At 36.9% G+C, this 22,976-nt stretch overlaps 1 protein-coding gene across 2 annotated transcripts in view; it reads left to right on the top strand.

The window, feature by feature from the left end:
• Positions 1–22,976, top strand: part of FMN2 (formin 2) — a 381,203-nt gene that overhangs the window by 199,327 nt on the left and 158,900 nt on the right. For both annotated transcript variants that reach the window (XM_042925783.1, XM_042925782.1), the window contains one exon: positions 10,657–10,718. In XM_042925783.1, coding sequence (XP_042781717.1) covers positions 10,657–10,718 — 62 coding nt within the window. The remainder of the gene's footprint in view (positions 1–10,656; positions 10,719–22,976) is intronic.

The following is a 22,976-nucleotide window of genomic DNA, read 5'->3' as shown; positions in this document are numbered from 1 at the left end:
TGGGCTGATGGCTCAGAGCCTGGAGCCTGTTTCGGATTCTGTGTCTTCCTCTCTCTGACCCTCCCCCGTTCATGCTATGTCTCTCTCTGTCCCAAAAAGAAATAAACGTTAAAAAAAAATTAAAAAAAAAATTAAAAAAAAAAAGAATTTGTGTGTTTCATGTGTATGTTAAAAATTTGTGGCAACATGTCTCTGGCAAGTTCCCCACAGTGTGGGAATGTACGTGTGGGACAAGCCCACGTGCTCAAACATGTATGATGGTTGGATGTGTGAACAATGGAAATGTTACATTATCATTTCATATTCTTATCAAGTGTGAAGTTTAGGTGAATATGGTGCCAAATATCTTACTCTATGAAAAAATGTTAGTTTTAAAAAAAATTTTTGGTTATGTTTGATTTTAACTAAGCCAAGCAAAACCAAAAAAAACCTTTAAAATTGCTTCACTGCATCATTAGGAATTTTTTGCTAAGTAATACATTTTGACAGTGTTTTAAGTAACTCCCCAGATGTGAGGAGTTTTAGTTGGGAGTTAACGCGTCAGTATTTCCTTATAAAGGGTTCTTGCTCCATTGTCGTCAGATTGCACAGCGATATGGACTTACCAAAGGTTTCTATGCTTTACTGAATTTCAAATAAAAATATGAAGTTAATAATTCTAGGCATTGCTGCCAAAATGTTTTTTTTTTTCCCCTTTTGTTTTTTACCTTTTTATATCTTCCTGGCAGGACAAACAGAGCAGTATTAGAAATTACTGAATGAGTAAAAACTGACCATTTGCATCCACCACAGACTGTAGATATGAAGGAGGGAGAGGAAGCTGCTTCCTCTTCAAATATCTTTCTTTTCCTTTTTATGTCTCAGTTTCTTCCTTCATTGTCATGCAGATGGCTTTGCTTATATTGTTTGCAACAGATCCCACTGCCTCTGCCAGTGTTTGGCTTTTGCTTTCTCAGGTGTTGCTGCCTTCATGGATTGATGGGACCAATAACACAGATATGTGGTTGATAGTGTCTCTTTCTTAAGGTCAGCTCGTATGGCTTCTTTCTGAAGGTTCAGTAATGATTTTGTTTTTCGCATTATACGCTTTTTTAGTTTTCTGCTGTTTGTGGAACACTCTGGCATGAGTGTATGATGTATTTAAGGCAAGATCCTATCAGGCTATTTAAAATCTCCTTGGAGGGACAGAGCACATAATTCTGTACAAAAGGAGTATCTGAAATATATCAGGTGATTTGTATTTATGTTAAAGGGCTCAATCAAGAGGTCAGAGATGTCGTTATGAGCCATGGTACTTAGGGAGTGTTTCAGAGATTACTTACACTGCAGCTTGAAATTGCTATTTTGTTAGAGATAGTGGTTTCTCCACATTGTCCACACTTTTCAACTTCCCCTCTGTTCTAGGTAACCATTGGAAACAATTCTGGCCAGTGAGACAGAAGTAGAAATTTGCTAAGGATTCACACTTAATAGACATTGCACATACTTTCTTGCTGCTTACCTTTTTCCTCCGTTTTGCCTGGAATGTGAAAGTGATAGATGGAGTTATGGCAGCTATTTTTCCACGTAAGGAATAGGTATTTAAAGACCATAAAAAACTTTTTATTGTCTGTAAGCTTTTTAAAAACTTTCTGAGTCAATGCCAACCTATCTCAACTTTGTTTAAGTCATTATTTACTCAGATATTCTTTTTACGGTTGAAAAGTTTTTAATGAGTGCAAATGTATTTAGCACTTTTGCCATATTATCAAATGGCGGATTGTCAAGAATATATTCATATTTCAGATGTCTTTGTTATACTCTAACTAAATGGCTGACATTACTGCCTAGAATAGTATAAAATGAGCCAAACTTTGAAGCAGGAGGCGAGGAGGACTAAGTTATAAACCAACATGATGAATGACGTTTTTTCCTCTCATTTAGGCCCCGTGTCTTTCATTTGCATTCCTAATACAGCAAAGGGTTTGGAATTCAGCTATTATTCCTCTTTAATTCTACCAGGATTCAGATACTCTTTTTAAAAATATCTTTCCCTTTACCAACTGTACTCAGTTTGTGTTAATCACTCTTGTACTTCTTCACCCACCTATAGAAGTATTCCTCAAAATAGTTACCTAAAAACCTTAAATTTAGTTAGGTAAGAAAAGGGAAATGTTTCTATTATTAGGTAAAGACTTAAAAGAGAAAATAAGCTGAAAAAGTTTCCAAGTTATGGTCTGTCTTCTAGTTTCAGAGTCCCTGAAGTTAAAAATGCTTTTGGTGGAGCAGGCGATCTCATGAATGAATTTTGTGAACACGGGGATCACCCAGGGCAGGACTTCTGGCTGTGTTAGCATATGAGCCAGGTGCTGTATATTTGGCAGAATATGGTCAGGAGGGAGTATGTGGGATCTAGTCTTGGGAACTGGTCAAAACTGATTATTTTCTCTAAAACTCCTACTATTGGGATGCTGGCCATCCTGAATTGGTCTAATGTTCTTAATGTTTTCTCCTCTTTTTGATATACTTTTGGGAAATACTCTCTCATTTATTTCCCATACCTTCTATTGAATGTTTCTATGATGTTACCATGTTTTTATGTTTGGAGAACCACTTTATGTTTCCAGTTTGGAGGGTGTTGCAGTAATCCAGGCAGTAGTTGGGAGTGTCTGGGAACAGGGTGGTAGCAATGACAATGATGAAATGAAATCATATCTGCATGTATTTGGAATGTAGAACCATGAGGATTTATGATGTACTGGGTGTGGAATGTGAGCAAAAGGAGTTAAGGATAGCCCAACCAGCAGATGGGTCTCCATCATGTGAGAGAGGGGAGAGTGTGGGCACAGTAGGTCTACCTTTAGAGTTCCAGGTGAGCATGCTGAGTAGACTGTTGTTTCTACCAGGGGAAGGTTCAAGAAGGAGGTTGGAGGCTAGAGAGGAAAATGTTTCAAATCCACCATGAGACTATAAGAGATCACCAAGAATAGGAATGTAGATGGTTAGGAAGAGGTAAAAGGGTCAAGCCCTAGGATCCTTCAATAATAAAAGGTTGGAGAGAGAAGGAGCCAGCTAAGGAGAATGAAGAGTGGGGAGCATTATGAGCAGGAGGAAGAAGAGAGTGGCATTCTGGAAGCCAGATTAAGCATGTGTATCTGGAGAAAGGAATTATTCACTGCGTCAAATGCTGCTGAGATTGAGGAGTGTGCATTTGGATTTCACAGGATTGAAATTACTGCCGACTCAATAATCAGAGCAAAAGCTTGAGGGGGTGGGATTAAGAAGCTAGGGTAGAGAAGAATGTGAGGACAGTGGGTATTGGAAAACCTTAGGAAGATATGGAGGAGTCTTCTGTGTGTGTGTGTGTGTGTGTGTGTGTGTGTGTGTGTGTGTGTGTGTTTCCCTCCCCTGTTTGGTCTCTACTTCCCCCCAAAGGTGAAATTTTTTATTTCACTGAAATGTACAGAGAGGTAGAAATTATCTTCACATGTGTCCTTTTTCCTGATATTAAAGTATAATGACTAGTTACTTGCAATTCCTTAAAGAGATCTCAGAAAATTTTGCTCCCCAGTGGCTGGGACATGATGACAGCTTGGACCATTTTAAATGAGAGATGCTTCTGATCTCTTATTTAAGATGAGTTTCTACTTGAACAGAGGTCTTTGCTTTGCTTCTCAGCAATCTGCAAGGCTAACTTCATCTTAGCTTTTCCTGTGGCTTCTCAATTCCAAATGGGGTAAAAAGATGGTTTCTCTAAGCCCTTATACTCTTTCTTACTATGTCAGTGAGAAGAGGGCATGAACTGTAAATACAGGCTGATTTGCACTTATTGTGTGTTTAAGCTTTCTGCTGACTCTGCTCCCTTCCCATATACCTTAACCAAAATCAGTGTTGATGGTTTCCCTGTGGGTGAGACGTGTTTAGTCTCCCGTATTACTATCTGTACAAGTGGAACTGTGATTTTTTTCCTTTTGCTGAGAATGTTTTCAACCTACGTTCTCTAAAATCTCTCAGTCAAAATACTGATTTGGAGCGATGTTGGTAAAATAGTTTTCTTGTAGGAACGTTAGAGGGTCCATAATAACAATAAACACAACCAACATTTTCTGAGTGTTTGCTACAGGCATGGCACTGCCTCTGAGTGATTTATTTGAATAATCTCCTGCAAGAATCCTATAGGGTGGGTGTTTTATTAGGTCTATTTTGCAGATTCGAAGCAAATTGAGATACCCTATGTTACACAGATAGTAATAAGTGGTGTATTCCACTGCCTTCCACTGACATTTGTCAAATAATGATATGGCATCCCATATTATTATTTTATCTTTTTGCAGTATGAAGTCATCTAGAGTGAAGTTATTTGTTTACAAAAGGGCAATCAGGGTGAGCTCAAGGAATATTCAGTTTGTCCAGGCAAGTTAAAGGTACAGTTAAGTTTCAGGAATTACTAACCTCAACCTATTTCAACCTTTTGACATTCAAAGAAGACTTTTTCCCAAGCCTCGTATGTACTAGGTTCTTCTATATTTTGTGAAGTTCACAATAAATTAGGCGTGATCATCTATGGTACAGGGAAATGCCTGTCAACATTATCTCATGTTTCTGTATGTCTGTATATCATGCCTCATATAAACTTATTATCAATGAGACTAGGAGGCTTAGCTGATTTGATAGATTATGCCTGTATGAGAAGTCAGCTTTCATGTAATAGAGACGGTGGGATGTTACTTCTAAGATTGGGTTGCAAAGAGAAGGTGGCCTTATCCTGCACGCCCCCTCTGGATCACTCTGAAGGAAGTGAACTTCCTTCACCCTGTTGTCTTATTGCGAGCTTACCTATAGCGAGAGACATCTGGCAAGAAACTGAGGCCCACAGCCACAGTTTCAGCCAATAACCAGTGAGGAGCTGAAGCCCTCAGTCTGAGGAACTGAATCCTGCAAACAACCACATGATCTTGGGACTGGATCCCCCTACAGAGTCTTCAAAGAAGATCTCAGCCCCAGCCAACACCATGACTGAAGTCTTAGGAGAAATCTTGAGGCAAAGGTACCCAGCTAAAACCGTACCTGAATTTCTGAGGCACAGATAATATGTTTGTTGATAACATGATAATATGTTTTAAGCCCCGACTAAGCTTTAGTGTAATCTGCTGTGCAGAAATGGATGACTAATAAAGCCTCTTGATAATAAACACCATGAGGTTTTCTACTTTTGGGGGCTTCCACCCCCAGGTTAGCAGGTCATGTGAGAGGGAGGGATTAAGGCAGGAAACCACAGTGACTGGAGTTCAGGGCTGGTGGAGGGAAGGGGCCATCAAAAGCAGTCCTGAGGCTGCTCTAGTCCTATCCCTTTGGGGAGATCCCAGCTTAAAATACAGACTGGAGTAAAGCAGGTACTGACAGTGTTCCATGGCTTAAAATATTGCATTCAGTAGGAGTAATTGCATCATATAGAATTTCACCAAGAAGTGAACTACTTTATCTGGCTGCTCAAAATATATGACACATTTACAAATTTGGCTAATAATTAATGTTTTCTGAACTTTTGTTTTACATGAGTTTCTTTTAACAGAAACTCTTAAAATATAGTCCTTTCCCTTTTGTGTACTCTTTTTTTTTTTTTTTTCGTTAGAAGCACAGAGACTGGGTTCTTGTTATTATGCAGAAATTCAGACATACATGTTTTATTTCACTGTAGTCCGAGTGATTTAACATCATAGTAAGTTAGAATAAGCAACATGTACCACATTTCTGGTGTTGAAGAAGGCAAATATGTGTTAATAGCAGTGTCTAGGGAATGTGATACGGGCCTATGACTATCACCTGTTTGTGTGTATGTGTGTACAATGTCATGTGCCCAGCATACAGCCACTTCCCATGATAGGTCTAGAATTCTTTTTATGTAATGCAGTATCTTAGAAACAAAAGGAAATAGATTTTTTGTTAGCATAGTTTATTTTGATACATTTTTAATGTTTATGTATTTATTTTGAGAGAGAGGGAGAGGAGGAGGGACAAAGAAGGAGGGGGAGAGATAAAATATAAAGCAGTCTCCACAATGTCAGCTTAGAGCCCGATGTAGGGCTTGAACTCATGAACTGTGAGATCAAAACCTGCGCCAAAATCAAGAGTCAGGTGCTTAACCAACTGAGCCACCCAGGTGCCCCTTTTGATACATTTTTAATACCTTATGTTAAATTGACTGAGATCTAAAATAGGCTATTTCACTCTTTGTTTTGTAACAGCATGTTTTAATGCGAAGTGCATTGGATCTCAGCGTATACTCACTCAGTGAGTGTATACCAGTGGAGTTCATTAAGGAACGAGCTATGGTCTCAGCTTCTGATTATTGAAAGCAAAAGTTTAATCCTGGACCTAATTTTAATCTAACACATTCCCAGCTCAATCTCCAGTTTCTAACCAATGTGTTGACAGATAATACATTTTAAAATTAATTACATAAATTATTCCATGGCTTCTTGGATTAGCCTTCTTACTATAAAATTGCTTATATTCTCCACATAATAAATATATTCTACAGACACAAGTTATTATCCCACTTGATAAAATCTCAGAGAAGCTTAGTGTCTTGATCAATGATACACAGCCTGTTGATAGAAAAGCCAGAAAGAGTACCAAGTTCTTCTACTTCATTATCATATCTTGGACATTTTATAAAAGTTTAGGCTTAAAAATTAAAATGCTATCCATTTTGGTCTGGAGTGATTATTAACACATGGTCATTTATAGGTTTTTTAAAGAGAGTGTTAAAAACCTCCATATGTTCTAATCCTGGAAAGTCAGCGTGTTTTACAAATACGCTGATAATCTTTTAATATGCAAAAAAGGCCAGAGTGGCCTCTCAACACCGTCTTAGCCCTTGTATCTTTCTACATAGAAGCAAAACAGATGCTTCTTGGCCAAATTCAAAGTAGCATTTATCTATATATATTTTGTGGGAAAGCAATTAAAATTGCTTGGTAGACCTACAGGGGAATGGCTGGGTGGGAAAGGTGATGAGTCCCAGACAATGATGGCTGCTCCTGGAAGTCTTAGAGCAAAGAGTAGGGAATGAGTGTGAAATATTTGGCTTCTAATCTTAAGTGTAATCACATTAGCACCTAATGGAATATTAGAGAATAAAGTAATCTGAATTAAAGATTTATCACTGAATATCCTTCCAAATATGGGGTTTATTTATGTTGTGAAATCTTAGTCTCATGCCTAATAATTTAAATGTCAAGTAAAAAAGACAGAGCATGATGAACGATACCCAATAGCTGTAAGCCAGGCTGTCATGTAGTTGTAATAATTCATCATTCATATGAGAGTGGAACCCTTAATAGATGCAGGTGGAATTTTTATTTTTGGTCCATGAGGGCACAAAACACAAGTAGGAGAAAAAGAAAGTTGTTTACCTTTGGGTTAGATAATAAAGCTTATTAAATCCAGAAGAGTTGAACTTTTGTGAGAACTTGAAGAGGGAAATAACGTTAACCAACAACATGCCAGATTCTTTTACTTGTTCCTGCCTTTGGTCCCCATGAGACCCCAAATCTTGCTAATGCTTTCTATTATTTTCTTTTACCCTTAGCCCTGTCCTCCATAAAGAAACTAAAACTTGTCAAGTAGCTTACTTGAAATAATGTAGCAGTGAAGAAAAATTTAAATTTAAACCCAGTTAAGTTCTATGTTCCGTGTTCCTTCCGCATCCATAAACCATCCCATGAAAATAGCTTTCCCTTTTGGGGGAATAGAGGAACTATCACCCAGACATAATCTCAAAAAAGGTGTTTTCCTCTCAAAGAAGGCTGAAAGTTTGCACACGGAGTCAGGGGATTTGCGAGGCGCTTTTTCTTGAATGTTTTGCCACCTTAAAACCTGTATTTCTAATTCCATTTCTATTTATTTCCATTTCCATTTCTATTTCTATCTTTTCTATTTCTATTTCAAAATTCCTTAGCATGTCCACACCTAGAAATCTGACTGCAGTGTTCTCTGCACAAAACCAGTTTTCTGCAGCCTTTCGAGGCCGAGTAATCAAGCACGTCCAAATAGCTCCAATTTCAAATCATTGTTACTGAAGTAACTGTTAACCAGTGTAATAAGGTATTATGGTCCCTGAACGATAAGGACACTACATTTATTGGCTACATGAGTAAATGCTTTGTTTCATTTCCTTGTTTTTAGAATTTTATCAGTTGAAAATACACAACGTACCTAATCACAGATTTTAAGATTTCGCTCTAGCACTAGATGACAGCACTAGATACTTAGTAAGATATGATTTTAGTCTGATTCTTGATTTCTGAAATGTTAAAATTTGCTTTTTAGATTGAGTAAATATAGCACCTCAAGTAACCTTAACCTTTCCCAAATTACATCTTTTGCCCTTATTTCCCTTCTAGAACGCCAGTCAGAATCCATTCATCTGCCTGTATCTAATCTCTAATATCCAACTACACAAGCATGACTATATTGTTCCCTCAAAACTGCAATTCCCATCAAATTGTGTTAGCGTCTCTCAAGTGTAAAGCCAACTAAGTGAAAATTGTGTGGAAAGATAGTAACAGTGTTTTCTTCCATGGAAATTTCCTTGAGGATGACTAAAAAGTGAAGTTTCGGGGCGCCTGGGTGGCCTGGTTCGGTTAAGCGTCCGGCTTCGGCTCAGGTCATGATCTCACAGTCTGTGAGTTCGAGCCCCGCGTCGGGCTCTGTGCTGACAGCTCAGAGCCTGGAGCCTGTTTCAGATTCTGTGTCTCCCTCTCTCTCTGTCCCTCCCCTGTTCATGCTCTGTCTGTCTCTGTCTCAAAAATAAATGTTAAAAAAAAAAAAAATTAAAAAAAAAAAGTGAAGTTTCATGGGTTAGGAACTTTTGAGGACTTGCTTAGGACCATATACTTATGGTTAGGTCCACATGGTATTTATTAAGATATTCTTCAGTACCTGACATTGCATGAGGTAAACAGATGAGAAACTTCAGTATATATATCTAAGCAAAATTTCATGTGGGGAACACGTATAGGAATAACATGTTTTAAAACCAGGATAAACTCAGAGGACAATTGTATCTTTTATGAATTTTGACTTGAGTATCAATGATTTTATTGTGTCTTTACATTATTGTGAGAATGAAATCTTATACTAAGTTGACCAACAGCATTTCTTTCATTGTTTTCCTATCAATCTTTTGCTGTATCACCAGAGGAATGTTGAAATACTGGATTATTATCTAATGAATTCCAAAGTCAGAGACCTTTGGATTCACTGTAAGACTTTCTTTAAGGGCTAGACTGCACAAATCCAAAGGGGGGTAATTCCATACACGAATTTGCTATCTTTATTTGGATTTTATGTATTTTGTTACATTATAGCCATATTACCTCCAGTAAAAATCATTTGTTAATCCCTTTTAATTAATTTCTGAAATAGAGTCAAAGTTAGCTGGCTATGTTTTTACTACTTTGAGTCATTAAACAGATTGTGATATGTTTGTCTTATGTGGTCTAAGGAGTGAAAAGATTTGTCTGAGAATTTTAATCAAATTCTTCGATAGATATTTGAGACATAATTTTTTGGAAATGGAGATAGTGGAATATTATTAGGATGGAAGTATCATATTCTACTTACTATGATCTTTGTTGGCAAATCTGGGCTCTGTTCCCAGCTCCAAATAGAAATGCTAAATTGTCTTGGTTAGATTTCTCATCCATCATATGCTTCAATTTCCCACTTGTCTTTTTAAATTCTTTCTTGGGATTTTGCCAGAATCCACTAGAAAATGTCTCATATACTTTAGGCTTTGAGAGAAAAGACACTGTAAAATGCCTCAATTATCAAAATAAATCTAACCAATTTGTGATTATCCACTTTGTGATTTTTTTCCCAGAAACCTTTAACCCTAGAGGAGCTTCATTGGCTACTTGGCATAGATCTGATCAGGGGAAATTCACATCATTTCTAGCTAATATATATATGTAGGTAATACAGAATGCTTTTGATTAATCTGAATTTGCCCAAACTGAATTATAAAACATACTGACTCCATAATCCAGCATGCTTCTCAGACCAAAAGAAATGCATTTAGGAACATATTCCCCGTTTCCTATTATCAATTCCCCTTCTTCCTTGTATAAACATGGGTAGTTTGCACATTAAGAGTTGATTTTTAAGGGTGCATTTGTGCTGACATCAATACCATAATCAAAGAATGATCCTTTTATTATAACAATTTAAAGAGTTATAATGAGAAATGCATCCATCATTTTTATATTAAGTCCTTCAGTTCAGTGATTCGATTTAACTTTTGTCATAAGTCTAGGTAAATTGGCAGATACGAGCATTTATCTCACAAAATAGGATGTGGCAGTAACAGGTGTGATTTGCCTGTTTTTCTAGTATTAAGCAAAGTTTTCAAATTCATGCAGTTGGGCCCTGAGAGACAGACCGCGTGTCACATTCATGGGATTTTGTATTTGAAAGACAAATGAAAGCTTTAACACTTTACCCCTGCACCCATTGAAATTCCTTGGGCACAGTCTTAGTAGTGGGTAAGTGGGTGCATTGAAGTTAGACCACTGTTCTGGAGGTGGTCAGTGTTGTCCAAGATGATCAGATATCTTTTCACAGCTGGCTTATGGCAATTTATGTTCTTTTGTCTTTTTTCCCCCCCCACAGCTGTTGTGAACTTGGACAATTCTGTGGTTGATCTGGAGACCCTTCAAGCTCTCTATGAGAATGTGAGTAAATAGAAGGAATTTTATGTGTGAGTATAAAATACAGACACAATACTTGCCAATATGCACATCTAGACTCATCGCTTTAATGTCCTTTCAGAAAATTTTATCTGGGTGCACTGAGTTTACTAAAGTATAAGTTTGCTAAAATACTTTCTAGGAAACTTACTGGACAAATGTATGGCCTCATAATTTCATGGATTGTGGTTCAAAGCACGTTGCGTGTGAGGCCATTCACATTCCCTCTTTTGAAATATAATAGTCAGTACTTACATAGAGGTTAATTTGAGCTGAGCATTGCTCTGCACTAATTTAGTTAATCTTCACATGAAAACTCTGGGTAGGTGTTATTATTATCCCCATTTTACGTATAAGGAAATTTAGGTATAGCTGGTCAAATGACTTGTTCAAAATCCCATAGCTAATGTGGTATAGCTGGGGTATAATTCATTTGAGTCTGTTTCTCCTAACTGCGTGGTTTGATTCACCAAGTGGCGGAACATTCAAGCTTTCTTCCAGTAGCACTTTTTCTTATGTTGGCAGGAAAAAACAGTAAGGAAGCAGAGAAGTAGGACTATAGCGTGATACAGTCTGTGCCTTTGGGAAGTGCAGTCTAGGTGGTGAAACATGAAATGGCTTTAGCTGGGGCATGACATTAAATAACACTGATTCACATAGGAAGAAAGTGCTTGTCTTATCAGGGCCTTTACAGTGCTTCTGAGGAGCTATATGTATGTATTATAAACATACTACTATAGAAATATATAGTTCTAGAACTATATATATTTAGGAGAAAGTCTCAGTGTGGCCCTATTTTATACGTGGTATCTTTGGGCTCTTTTTGTTCATTTTGTTCCTTCTCTTGCCTATGATGTGCCTGGTATTTAAGCCTCTGTTCTCTTTAGGGGTATGACCTTAGTTGGTCCTTGACTTTTCAGCCCCAAGTCAAAGAATTCCTGGTTCTGAAAGATATACATAGTGAACAGGATGCAGACTTCTTCCCTGACCACCCCCCTTGGGAACAGTGTTTTTGATCTGTGTTTTAAACATATTTATATGTGGTTTCCCCTATAAAATTTAGACCTTTGTAAGGGAAAATATTTCTTATGGTCCATTGCATAGAATCTATTGATCAAGTGTAGAGTTGGTACCTGGTCAGCACAATGATCACAGGTGCTCAGTTAGAATGAGTCATTAATGAAGACTGAGAGGGGAAGTTGGAATAGTTGATTATATGGGGTGCCTGGGTGACTTATTTGGTTAAGCATCCAACTCTTGACTTCAGCTCAGGTCATGATTTTGTGGTTGTGGGATCAAGCACCATATTGAGCTCGGTGCTGAGCTGAGTGTGGAGCCTGCTTGGGATTCTCTCTCTCTCTCTCTCTCTCTCTCAATCTCTCTCTCTCTCTCTCTCTCTCTCTCTCTCCCCTTCTCCTCCATTTGTGCACATACTCTCTCTCTAAATTTTTTTAAAAAATATTATAAAAAATTGGTTGATTATGTAGTTGTCTCTATGTGATGGAAAATTGGAAAAAATTAATCATGTATTCAGTATATTAGTGTCCCAGTGAAATGGGTATGTAAAACATATCCATTTAAATTTTTTTTAATGCTTATTTATTTTTGAGACAGAGAGAGACAGAGCATGAACGGGGGAGGGTCAGAGAGAGAGAGGGAGACACAGAATCTGAAGCAGGCTCCAGGCTCTGAGCTGTCAGCACAGAGCCCAACGCGAGGCTTGAACTCACAGACCGCGAGATCATGACCTGAGCCGAAGTCGGACGCTTAACCGACTGAGCCACCCAGGCGCCCTAAAACATATCCATTTAGAGGTACAGAGTTTTCATTTCTCTTGAATCTTTGATGCCAACTCTTTCCCAACCAGGAGAGCCATATGGAAGAAACGTGGAAATACCAGAGAAAGCAATTTCTTCAGCAGATCCTAATGGTGCATGATGTTCATATATATTTAACTGTTTTTCTTATACATACATTGCATATGTGTATATATAAGTGCTTACATATATACATAATATATATGTATGTATATGTATGTGTTGTGTATATTATATTAAGACATATGAATGTCTTAACGTGGTGTATCCATAATGCAGAAATATATATAGAAAAATACAGAAATTGGGAAAAACTATATTTATGAGGGAAGTTTAATTTGCAGTGGAGTATTTTATTTGAGTTTTTAGCCTTTCAGAGCAAATTAATTTCACGAAATAGAAATTTCTGACTCTGAACAAACTAGATAGCCATCCAGAATTTGTGTCTAATTTCTCATTATCATACTTCCTGAAAGTTGAAGGAATGCTAGCTAGAACTGGTTAAATTTGTGGTTTTCTCTTTGTTGTTGTTGTCAAACAATGGTTTCGGCTTCCAGTATGTCAGGAAAACGCAGTGGTGGGGATAGTTCACAGTAATACCAGTTCAAGTAGTAAAAGGCTAGATTTCTTTGTTAGCCATCTATGGTAAGGAGCTTAAAGAATCCATTATAAATAATAGATATTCATGCTAATAATAGAACTCATACTAATTCCTGGTTAACTTCCACTAAAGTACAAAGAGGGAGAAATATTTGTTTTATCTATGGCAATATCCCCAGCATCTAGAGTTAAGGAATACTGGGCACATAGAAAGTATTTAGTAAATGTTACATGAAGTTTACATGAATTAATGAATGGAAAAACCTCTTTCGGGCTATCATATGGTTTTCAGATCCAGTTTTCGTGTTCGAACTGTTTGATACCCACTGGAAATAACGATCTGTATTGAACATCCATTTGTGTTATAGTCATTTCTTTAGTAACCTAAGAGGGTCATGTGCAAAATAATTAGTTGTTCTTTCCAGTGGGGTCCAGTAGCCCAGTCATAATTTACTGTAACCTGCTAGATATGAAAAGTATGGTTGACAATTTGAAAAGGGTAAATGAAGATTTAAAATGTTTCTAGTTTAAGAATTCTGGGTCATTAAAGAAAGACTACTAGAGACCTATTTGTATGTAAGTGTTTTCAGTTTTCTAGGGATAAATGCTGAGGCAAAAATATGTGCTCTTTTTTTAAATTTTTTAATGTTTATTTATTTTTGAGAGAGAGAGAGAGACAGGGCATGAGTGGGGGAGGAGCAGAGAGAGAGGGAGATTCTGTCATCCAAAGCAGGCTCCAGGCTTGAGCTGTCAGCGCAGAGCCCGACATGGGGCTCGAACCCACGAACGGTGAGATCATGACCTGAGCCGAAGTCGGACGCTTCACCGACTGAGCCACCCAGGTGCCCCCAAAATCTGTGCTCTTTTGAGTAATACATAGCAGTATTAAAGTTCTCCACATTTAGTGAATGAATATGCCTATAACAAAGCAAGGACCTGCCCCTAATTTAAGACATAATACATATTCCCTATTCATGCAAAATGTATTTGTTCAAATCCCTTCTTTTCAGTTGTTTAGGCTCCTAAAATTCCCTGAATTTTTAGAAATAGTAATAGTTTAATGTCTATTATGCACCAACCATTGTTTCAAGTCCCTTACATATATTAATTCATTAAATCCTCTAAATGCCTTACCTGTGACTTATGAGGAAGAAATACTATTGTTATCTAACCCTTTCTAGGAAATTGAAACACAGCAAGGTTCTCACAACTCAGAGCTCAGTTGACACTTGCTCACCCCTCCTAAGGAATGTGCTCTAAGCACAGAATTTCCTGACTCACGGTGATCACTGAACAGAACCTTCAGGAAGACCAGAGACACCACTGGGTGGTGGAAAAGATGGGATAAAAAAAACTCAAAGGGATTCTGTTCAGGTTCCAGCACCACAATTACACAGATATATGCCTTTGTTCTTCAGTTTCCATACTCTCATTTCTAAATGGGGTTCCTAATAATTTGTAATAACAATATCAACTTTTGACACCATCAAATGAATGTAGAAGAGTTTTCTAGACCACTCAATATTATTATGCTTAATTTTTCTTAAAAATAAAAGTAAGTGCAGGCATAGAACTATGAATGTCAAATTGCAGAAGATTGCCTCTGAGGCTGGTAAGATTGAGGGTACCAAAGTTGTGTGCCTTGTAAATTAGAGTAAAACTGGACCTTTTTAATCAAGGGTCTCAAGATTTTGCCAAGTGAAGAAGAATAAATACCTGTATGTGTACAGGCAACATGAATTAATAGAGAATACTGTTTAAATTAAAAGTTATAATTTTCAGAATTATACTACTTTACTCTCAATCATTTTAAAATTTGTTTTAGCTTTTAAAACAATCTCAAAGATACAATAAAGTTGCCAATGTGGTGCAGCAAACTTTTTTTTTTTTTGCATTGTTTGCAAATAAATTGCCAATATTAGGCCCTATTATTCCTGAACTTTGGTGCATATTACCTACAAATAAACATACCTTGAAACATTAGGCAACCATCAACATTAGGAAATTAATGCTGGAATATTACTATCATCTAATCCTCAGATCCCAGTAAAATTTTGTCAGTTATTCCAATAATTTCCTTTATATTTGGGACATCTTTCTTTGAAATCTTGTAGTGCTTTTTGTCTTCCTTCCCTTGGGCACTTGCCTCTTTTTTTTTTTTTTTTTGCTTTGTATTACCATTATATGTGCATGTGACCTTTCAACTGAACTATAAATTATTTAGTAGGATTTTTATACTCCATCTTTAGCTTAATGGTTTATGTATAATATTCATAATAACTACTAATTAATTAAAGAATGGCCTCTTTTTGTTCTTAGTATGGTCTGATAATTGAAGGAGGTGAAAATTGTTTATGTCATTGTATTTTTTTTTTTATTTAAAAAAAAATTTTTTTTTTTGATGTTTATTTATTTTTGAGACAGAGAGAGACAGAGCATGAATGGGGGAGGGTCAGAGAGACGGAGACAAAGAATCTGAAACAGGCTCCAGGCTCTGAGCTGTCAGCACAGAGCCCGACGTGGGGCTCAAACTCACGGACCGCGAGATCATGACCTGAGCCGAAGTTGGCCGCTTAACCGACTGAGCCACCCAGGCGCCCCTATGTCATAGTATTTCAAATGCTGTACTTTTTAGGTAGCTTTCTTAAAAATATGATTTCAGAAATATTTCTTCAAAGATTCAGAATTACTGCATAGATAAGGTTAACCATTACTATACCAGAAATATTTCATTAGATTGTGTGTAATTTTTCAATAATTGAATTAAAATAGTGACATTCTGTTGTGGGGAAAACTGAGCATGTTTGTTTCTTGGCATAATTTTAGAGATTATGGCCTCAAGAATCCCTTGGAATTGCTAGAGAAACTCTTCCCTTTTCTCAATTTACCTTGAGACTTTTGAGTGTCCAGTAGACTAACAAGAAGCTTGGGCTTTCTCTGGCCAGTTGATACTAAATAATACGTACTTCAGTGAACCCAAGATGAACCCAAGACCATAGAACCAGCTACAGTTTGTTTTTTATAATCTTTTTAAAGTTTATTTATTTGTTTGAGAAATACAGAGACAGCACGAGTGGGGGGAAGGCGGAGAGAGAGGGTGAGAGAGATTCCCCAGTAAGCTCCATGCTGCCAGCACAGAACCTGACACGGAGCTCGAACTCATAATACCACAAGATCATGACCTGAGCCAAAACCAAAAGTCGGATGCTCAACTGACGGAGCCACCCAGGAGCCCCTATAGTTTATTTTTTAGTGCACAGTGCAGAACAATTTTTTCAGTTGCTAGTAGCCAATATGTTTACAGGTGACTGATAAAAATAAGACAGCATAATGAACATCTCTAGTGTACCTTGTTGGGAGTCCTTCCTACTTCCTACAGACTCTCCTCAAAGTTTTCAACTGTGTCATAGCTAGATTAAAATATGCTACGGTTTTATTAAGCATGACATGATATGAACGTGCTTTAATATTCTGTCCCTCCTCTCCTATCCTAAATCACACAGGGGCATCCCCAGAAGTTGTAGTTCCAGCTACATGAAACCAATGAAGTTACTATTCCCAAGGGGCCTAGAATTCTACCTATTTTTATCTATGCTATATCAGATGGGGACCGCCCAGTAACCCCATGTAACTAGGGTAGAAATTGTATATCTTCTCTATGTTCTTTAATGGTGTGGAATGAATGATGAGTGAGTGAGTTCTTTGAAAGAGTACAGTAAATTATTCAGGCTGTTTGTGACTCCAGCTCCTTTCCCCTGCACACTCCCATCTTCCTAACTCACACATATATATGGAGATTAAGCCATCTGATTCATATGCAGCAATCTTTCTTCATTTGTCACTATCACTTTATCCAAAAAATTCTGTGACTATCTTTGTATCATCCTATGTTCCAGTCAGTGAGCTGTTCTCATTCTGTGCTTGCTTCTTTCCCCAGCTCTCCTTTGTCAAAGCATGTTCAGTTTGTCCCTCAAATGTAAAAGAAAGATAGAGAACCTTTTGGGATGAGCACTGAGTGTTGTATGGAAACCAAGTTGACAATAAATTCCATATTTAAAAAAGAAATAAATAAAATAAAAAATAAAAAAAGTAAAATAAATAAATGAAAGAGAAATAAACAACATATTCCCTTTCCTTCATTATTTATTTGATAAAAAATATTTACAGAATGCTAACTAAACGTCAGACGCTGTACTACAATCAGTGCTCAGTAGGAGTGGCTTCTGTGCTCTGACTACTCCGGTTTTAATGAATGATGTCTCCCTCTTGTTCATGTACACACACAACACGCACCCAGAAAGGGAGAAGGAAAGCCAGAGAAGTACAACTACACATGGTCTCTGAAAGCATATTAGCAGCAGGGAAATCATCTCTGAGGAAGGGACATTTGGAATGCAAGTAGGAGTCACCCAAAAAGGATATGAACGTGTTCTCTCTTTTTTTAAAAAAATTGTATTTGTTTGTTTGTTTATTTAATTCAAGTTAGTTATCATACAGTGTAGTCTTGGCTTCAGGAATAGGACCCAGTGATTCACCTCTTACACATGACACCCAGTGCTCATCCCAACAAGTGCCCTGAAAGTGTTCTAAGTAGAGACAACAGTGTGTGCCAAGATCAGGAAGCACGAAAGAGGAGTCAGCCAACGGGAGAAGAAAGTACCTGTGAGTAAAGAATTGTGGAAGGAATGGGCAGGAGGAGAAATGTGGGAGCAGGCAGCGGCTAAGTTTAGCCAGGGACTTGAGGACAGTTTAAGAGAATTGTGGAATTTTTAATTTTTCCTTTTAATTCTGTCAATTTTTGTATCCTGTATTTGGAGGCTTTCTCATCAGATCCAAACACATTGAGAATTGTATCTTTCTGTTGCATTTATCATTAGGAAATTCTTCACTCTGGTAATACTCTTTGTCTTGAAGGGTTTTTTTGGTTTTGTTTTTTAATGGATACTTAAATAGCCATTCTACTATTCTGATACTTACTGTTTACATGTTTTTTTCTTAATCTATCCATGTACTTCCAACTTACCTGTGTCTTTATGTTACAATTGCTTATGTTAGAATGTCTTATAGGTAGTAAGATTTTGATCCTGTTTTTTTTTTTTTTTTTTTAACGTTTATTTATTTTTGAGACAGAGACACAGCATGAACGGGGGAGGGTCAGAGAGACAGGGAGACACAGAATCGGAAGCAGGCTCCAGGCTCTGAGCCATCAGCCCAGAGCCCCACGCGGGGCTCGAACTCGCGGACCGCGAGATCGCGACCTGAGCCGAAGTCGGACGCTCAACCGACTGAGCCACCCAGGCGCCCCTTGATCCTGTTTTTTTATCCGCTCTGATACTCTTTTCCTTCTTGGAACATTTGAACTGTTAACATTTAGTATAATTATTGTTACGGTTGGATTTAGTTCTATAATTTTTTGTTTGTCTCTTCACTTGTCACTCTGGTTTCCCCTTTCTACCTTATGTAAGATTAAATACATGTTTTTTCCTTTGTTTCTCATTTTATTTCTGTCGGTTTTTTAGCTATGCTTTGTTGTGTTACGTATTTTTTACTTGTTGCTCTAGGAATTCTAAACTTTGACACTCTAATTACCTGCAGTTAATATTATAAAATGTAGAAACCTTGATGACACCATATAGGGCTTTTTACTGTCTCTCCTGCATATTTAATGTTCTAGTTGTAATATGAGTAAAATTTATGAGATATATGCAACTCGATGAAACATTGGTGTAATTTTTGTTTCAAATAGTTATATATATTTAAGGAACTTCAATATAGTCTTTTATACTTACTAACATTTTTTGCATTTCTGAAACTTTCCCTTTGTTCCTCTTTTTTTTTTTCAATTGTGATAAGAACATTTAACATGAGTCCTAACCAGATTTTTAGGTGTACAATATAATATCATTATTTGTAGAAAAAATTTTTCTAGAATTTTTTTTCATCTTGCGTACATGAAATTTTATACATGTTGCTTAGCAACTCCCCATTTTCCACTGCCCTCAGCCCCTGGCAACAACCATTCCATCATTTCTTCTTCAATATCTCCTATAATTGCTGTCCTACAGTATTTATTCTTCTATGACAGCCTTATTTAAGCATAATATTCTCAAGGTCCATCCATGTTGTTACTTATTGTAGGATTTCCTTCTTTCTTAAAGACTGAATATTTTCCGCTGTATGAATATACCATACTTTTAATTCTTCCATCTGTTCTTCCATCGATGGACATTCAAGTTGTTTTCATATCTTGGCTGTTGTGAATAGTGCTGCAGTGAATACAGGAATACACCATCTCTTTTGAGACCTGAATTTCAATTCTTTTAAATTCCTGGATGATATGGTAGTTCTATTTTTATTTTTTTGAGGGCCCACCAAACTGTTTTCCCTAGCAGCTGCACCATTTTGCATTCCAACCAATAGTCTACAAAGGTTCCAGTTTCTCCATATCCTCATCAACACTTATTGCCCTTGTGTTTTGGTTTTTGTTTGTTTTCTTTTTAGTTTGATAATAACCATCTTAACAGGTGTTAAGATAATATCTCATTGTGGTTTTGATTTGCATTTTCTTGATGACTGGTGATATTGTGCATCTGTTCATATACCTTGGTTGATTATATGTCTAATTAGGGGGAAATGTCCATTCAAGTCTTTAGTATATTTTGTAACCATTTTATTAGGTTTCTCTCTCTCTCTTTGTTCTTGAGTTATGGGAGTTCCTTATGCATTTTGAAAATTAATCCTGTAACAGTTACATGGTTTGCAAATATTGTAGTCCCACTTGTCTATTTTTGCTCTTGTTGCCATATCCTCAATATCCTTGCCATGACCAATGTCATGAATCGTTTCCCTATGTGTTCCTGTGTTCTGGGAGTTTTATAGTTTCTGGTCTTATGTCTCTGGTTCATTTTGAGTTAATTTTTGTGTATGGTGTAAGATATGAGTCCAATTTCACATTTTTGCATGTGGATATCCCATTTTCCAACGCCATTTGTTGAAGAGGCTTTCTCTATTATGTATTGTTGGCACCATGGTTGAAGATCAATTGATTATATATGTTTGGATTTATTTCTGTGCTCTCTATTCTGTGCTCTATATATCTGTCTTTATGCCAATCCTATACTGTTTTCATTACTGTAGCCTTGTAATATAATTTGAAATAAGGAAGTGTTTTGCCTCCAGATTGGTTCTTCATTTTCAAGGTTGTTTTATCTCTGGGGTCTTTTAGAGTTCCAGTTGAATTTTAAATTTGTTTTTCCTATTTTAAAAATAAGCCAGTTGCGGGGGTGCCTGGGTGGCTCAGTCACTTAAGTGTCTGACTTTGGCTCAGGTCATGATCTTGCCGTTCGTGAGTTCAAGCCATGCATCGGGCTTTGTGGTGACAGCTCAGAGCCTCCAGCCTGCTTCAAGTTCTGTCTTCCTCTTTCTCTGCCCCTCCCCCACTTGCACTCTGTCTCTCTTTCAAAAATAAACATTAAAATAAAATTTTTAAAAAGTCAGTTGGGATTTTGCATTGAATCTGTAGATGGTTTTGGGCAGTATCAACATCTCAACAATATTTAGTCTTCTAATTCATGAACATAGAATGTCTATTTGTGTCATTTTAATCTCTTTCATCAATATTTTATAGTTTATGGTGTACAAGTCTTTTACTTCCTTAATTAAGTTTATGCTTAAATATTTTATTCTTTTTGGTATTATTATAGATAGGATTTTTTTCTTAATTTCCTCTTCAAATAGTTCATCATTAGTGTATAGAAGCACAACTGATGTTTTTGTTGATTTTGTGTCCTGAAACCTCATGGATTTCATTTATTAGTTCTAGCAGGTGTTTTGTGGAATCTTTAGGGTTTTCTCTATATAAGATCGTATCATCTTAAAAAAAAAAACAATTTTACTTCTTCCTTCCCAATTTGGATGCCCTTTCTTCCTTCCTTCCTTTTCTCTCTTTTCCTTCCTTCCTTCCTTCCTCCCTCCCTCCCTCCCTCCCTCCCTCCTTTTCTTCCTTCCTTCCTTCCTTCCTTCCTTCCTTCCTTCCTTCCTCCCTTCCCACTCACACAGAATCCAAAGCAGGCTTCAGGCTCTGAGCTGTCAGCACAGAGCCCAATGTGGGGCTCGAACCCACAAACTGTGAGATCATGACCTGAGTTGAAGTTGGACATCTAACCAACTGAGCCACCCAGGTGCTCCAATTTTTTTAATTGTTTTAACATTTATTATTTTTGAGAGCGCGCGTGCGCGTGAGAGAGACAGACAGAGCATGACAAGGGGAGGGGCAGGGGGGAGGGGGACATAGAATCTGAAGCAGGCTCCCAGCTCTGAGCTGTTAGCACAGAGCCCAATGTGGGGCTTCAACTCACGAGCCATGAGATAATGACCTGAGCCAAAGTTGACGCTCAACCGACTAGCCACCCACGTGCCCCTAGACTTTCTTTGTCTTTTTGATTCAGTGTTAGTATGTATGTTCCTAGGAAGTTACTATTTTTTTTTTTCTAGGTTATCCATTTTGTTGGCTTACAATTTTTCCTAGTTGTCTCATGATCCTTTTTGTGGCATCAGTTGTGATATCTTCTTTTTCATTTCGGATTGTATTTATTTGAGTCTTCTCTTTTGTTCTTAGTTATTCTATCTAAAGCTTTGTTAATTTAGTTATCTTTTTAAAAATCTCTTAGTTTCATTGATTTTTCTATTGATTTTCTATTCTTTATTTTATTTCTGCTGTAATTTTTATTATTTCTCTTTTTCTACTAACTTTGGATGTAGTTTGTTCTTTTGTAGCTTATTCCTTGATGTGTAAAGTTAGGTCGTTTATTTCTTCTTTTTTAATATAGATGTTTATTGCTATAAACTTCCCTTTCACTACTGCTTTTGCTGCATTCCATAACTTTTGATATGTTGTATTTTCATTTTCATTTGTCTCAAGACATTTTCTAATTTCCCCTTTGATTTCTTATTTGAACCATTTGTTGGTCAAAAGTGTCTGGTTTAATTTACACCTTTCATGAATTTCCTAGTTTTCCTTCGGCTACTGATTTCTAGTTTCATTCCATTGTGATCAGAAAAGATACTTGGTATGAATTCAGTCTTCTTATGTCTCTAAGCATTTGTTTTGTGAACTGTACATGTGATCTGTCCTGGAGAATGTTCTGTGTGTGCTTGACATCTCGATGTATAGTCCATTTTTGTTGGGTTAAAAATTTTATATGTGTTCGTTTGGTCCATTTGGTCAGGGGTGTTAATCATGTCCAGTGTCTGTTTATTGATTTTCTGTCTATTTATCTATCCATCATTGATAGTGGGATATTGAAGTTTCCTTCTCTTAATTGTATTGCTATTTATTTCTCTCTTCAGATCTGTCAATGTCTGCTTTGTATATTTAGGTGCTCTGATATTGGGGGCATATATATTTATAATGTTATATCTTCCTAATTGACCCTTTTATCATTATATAATGACCTTCTTTGTCTCTTATAATAGTTTTTGACTTAAAGACTATTTTGTCTGATGTAACTATACCCTCCTTTGCTGGTTTGCAAATGCATGGAATATCTTTTTCCATCCACTTAACTTTCAGCCTGTGTGTTTCCCTAAATCTAAAGGTGAGTCTGTTATAGATGCCACATATTTACATCTTGTTTTCTAAGCCATTCAGCCGCTCTATGTTTTTCATTGGTAAGTTTAAACCATTTACATTTGAAGTAATTATAGGTAAGGAAGTATTTGTTACCCATTTGGTCAATTGTTTTCTGTTTGCTTTGTAGTTCTTTTGTCAGTCTTTTCTCTTTCTCTCTTCTTTAGTGTTTCATTATTGTTTTTTGTTTGTTTCTTA

This window comes from Panthera leo, chromosome F3, assembly GCF_018350215.1.
Source record: "Panthera leo isolate Ple1 chromosome F3, P.leo_Ple1_pat1.1, whole genome shotgun sequence".
In the NCBI taxonomy this organism is placed as follows: Eukaryota; Metazoa; Chordata; class Mammalia; order Carnivora; family Felidae; genus Panthera; species Panthera leo.
This window is presented reverse-complemented; position numbering and strand designations above follow the sequence as displayed.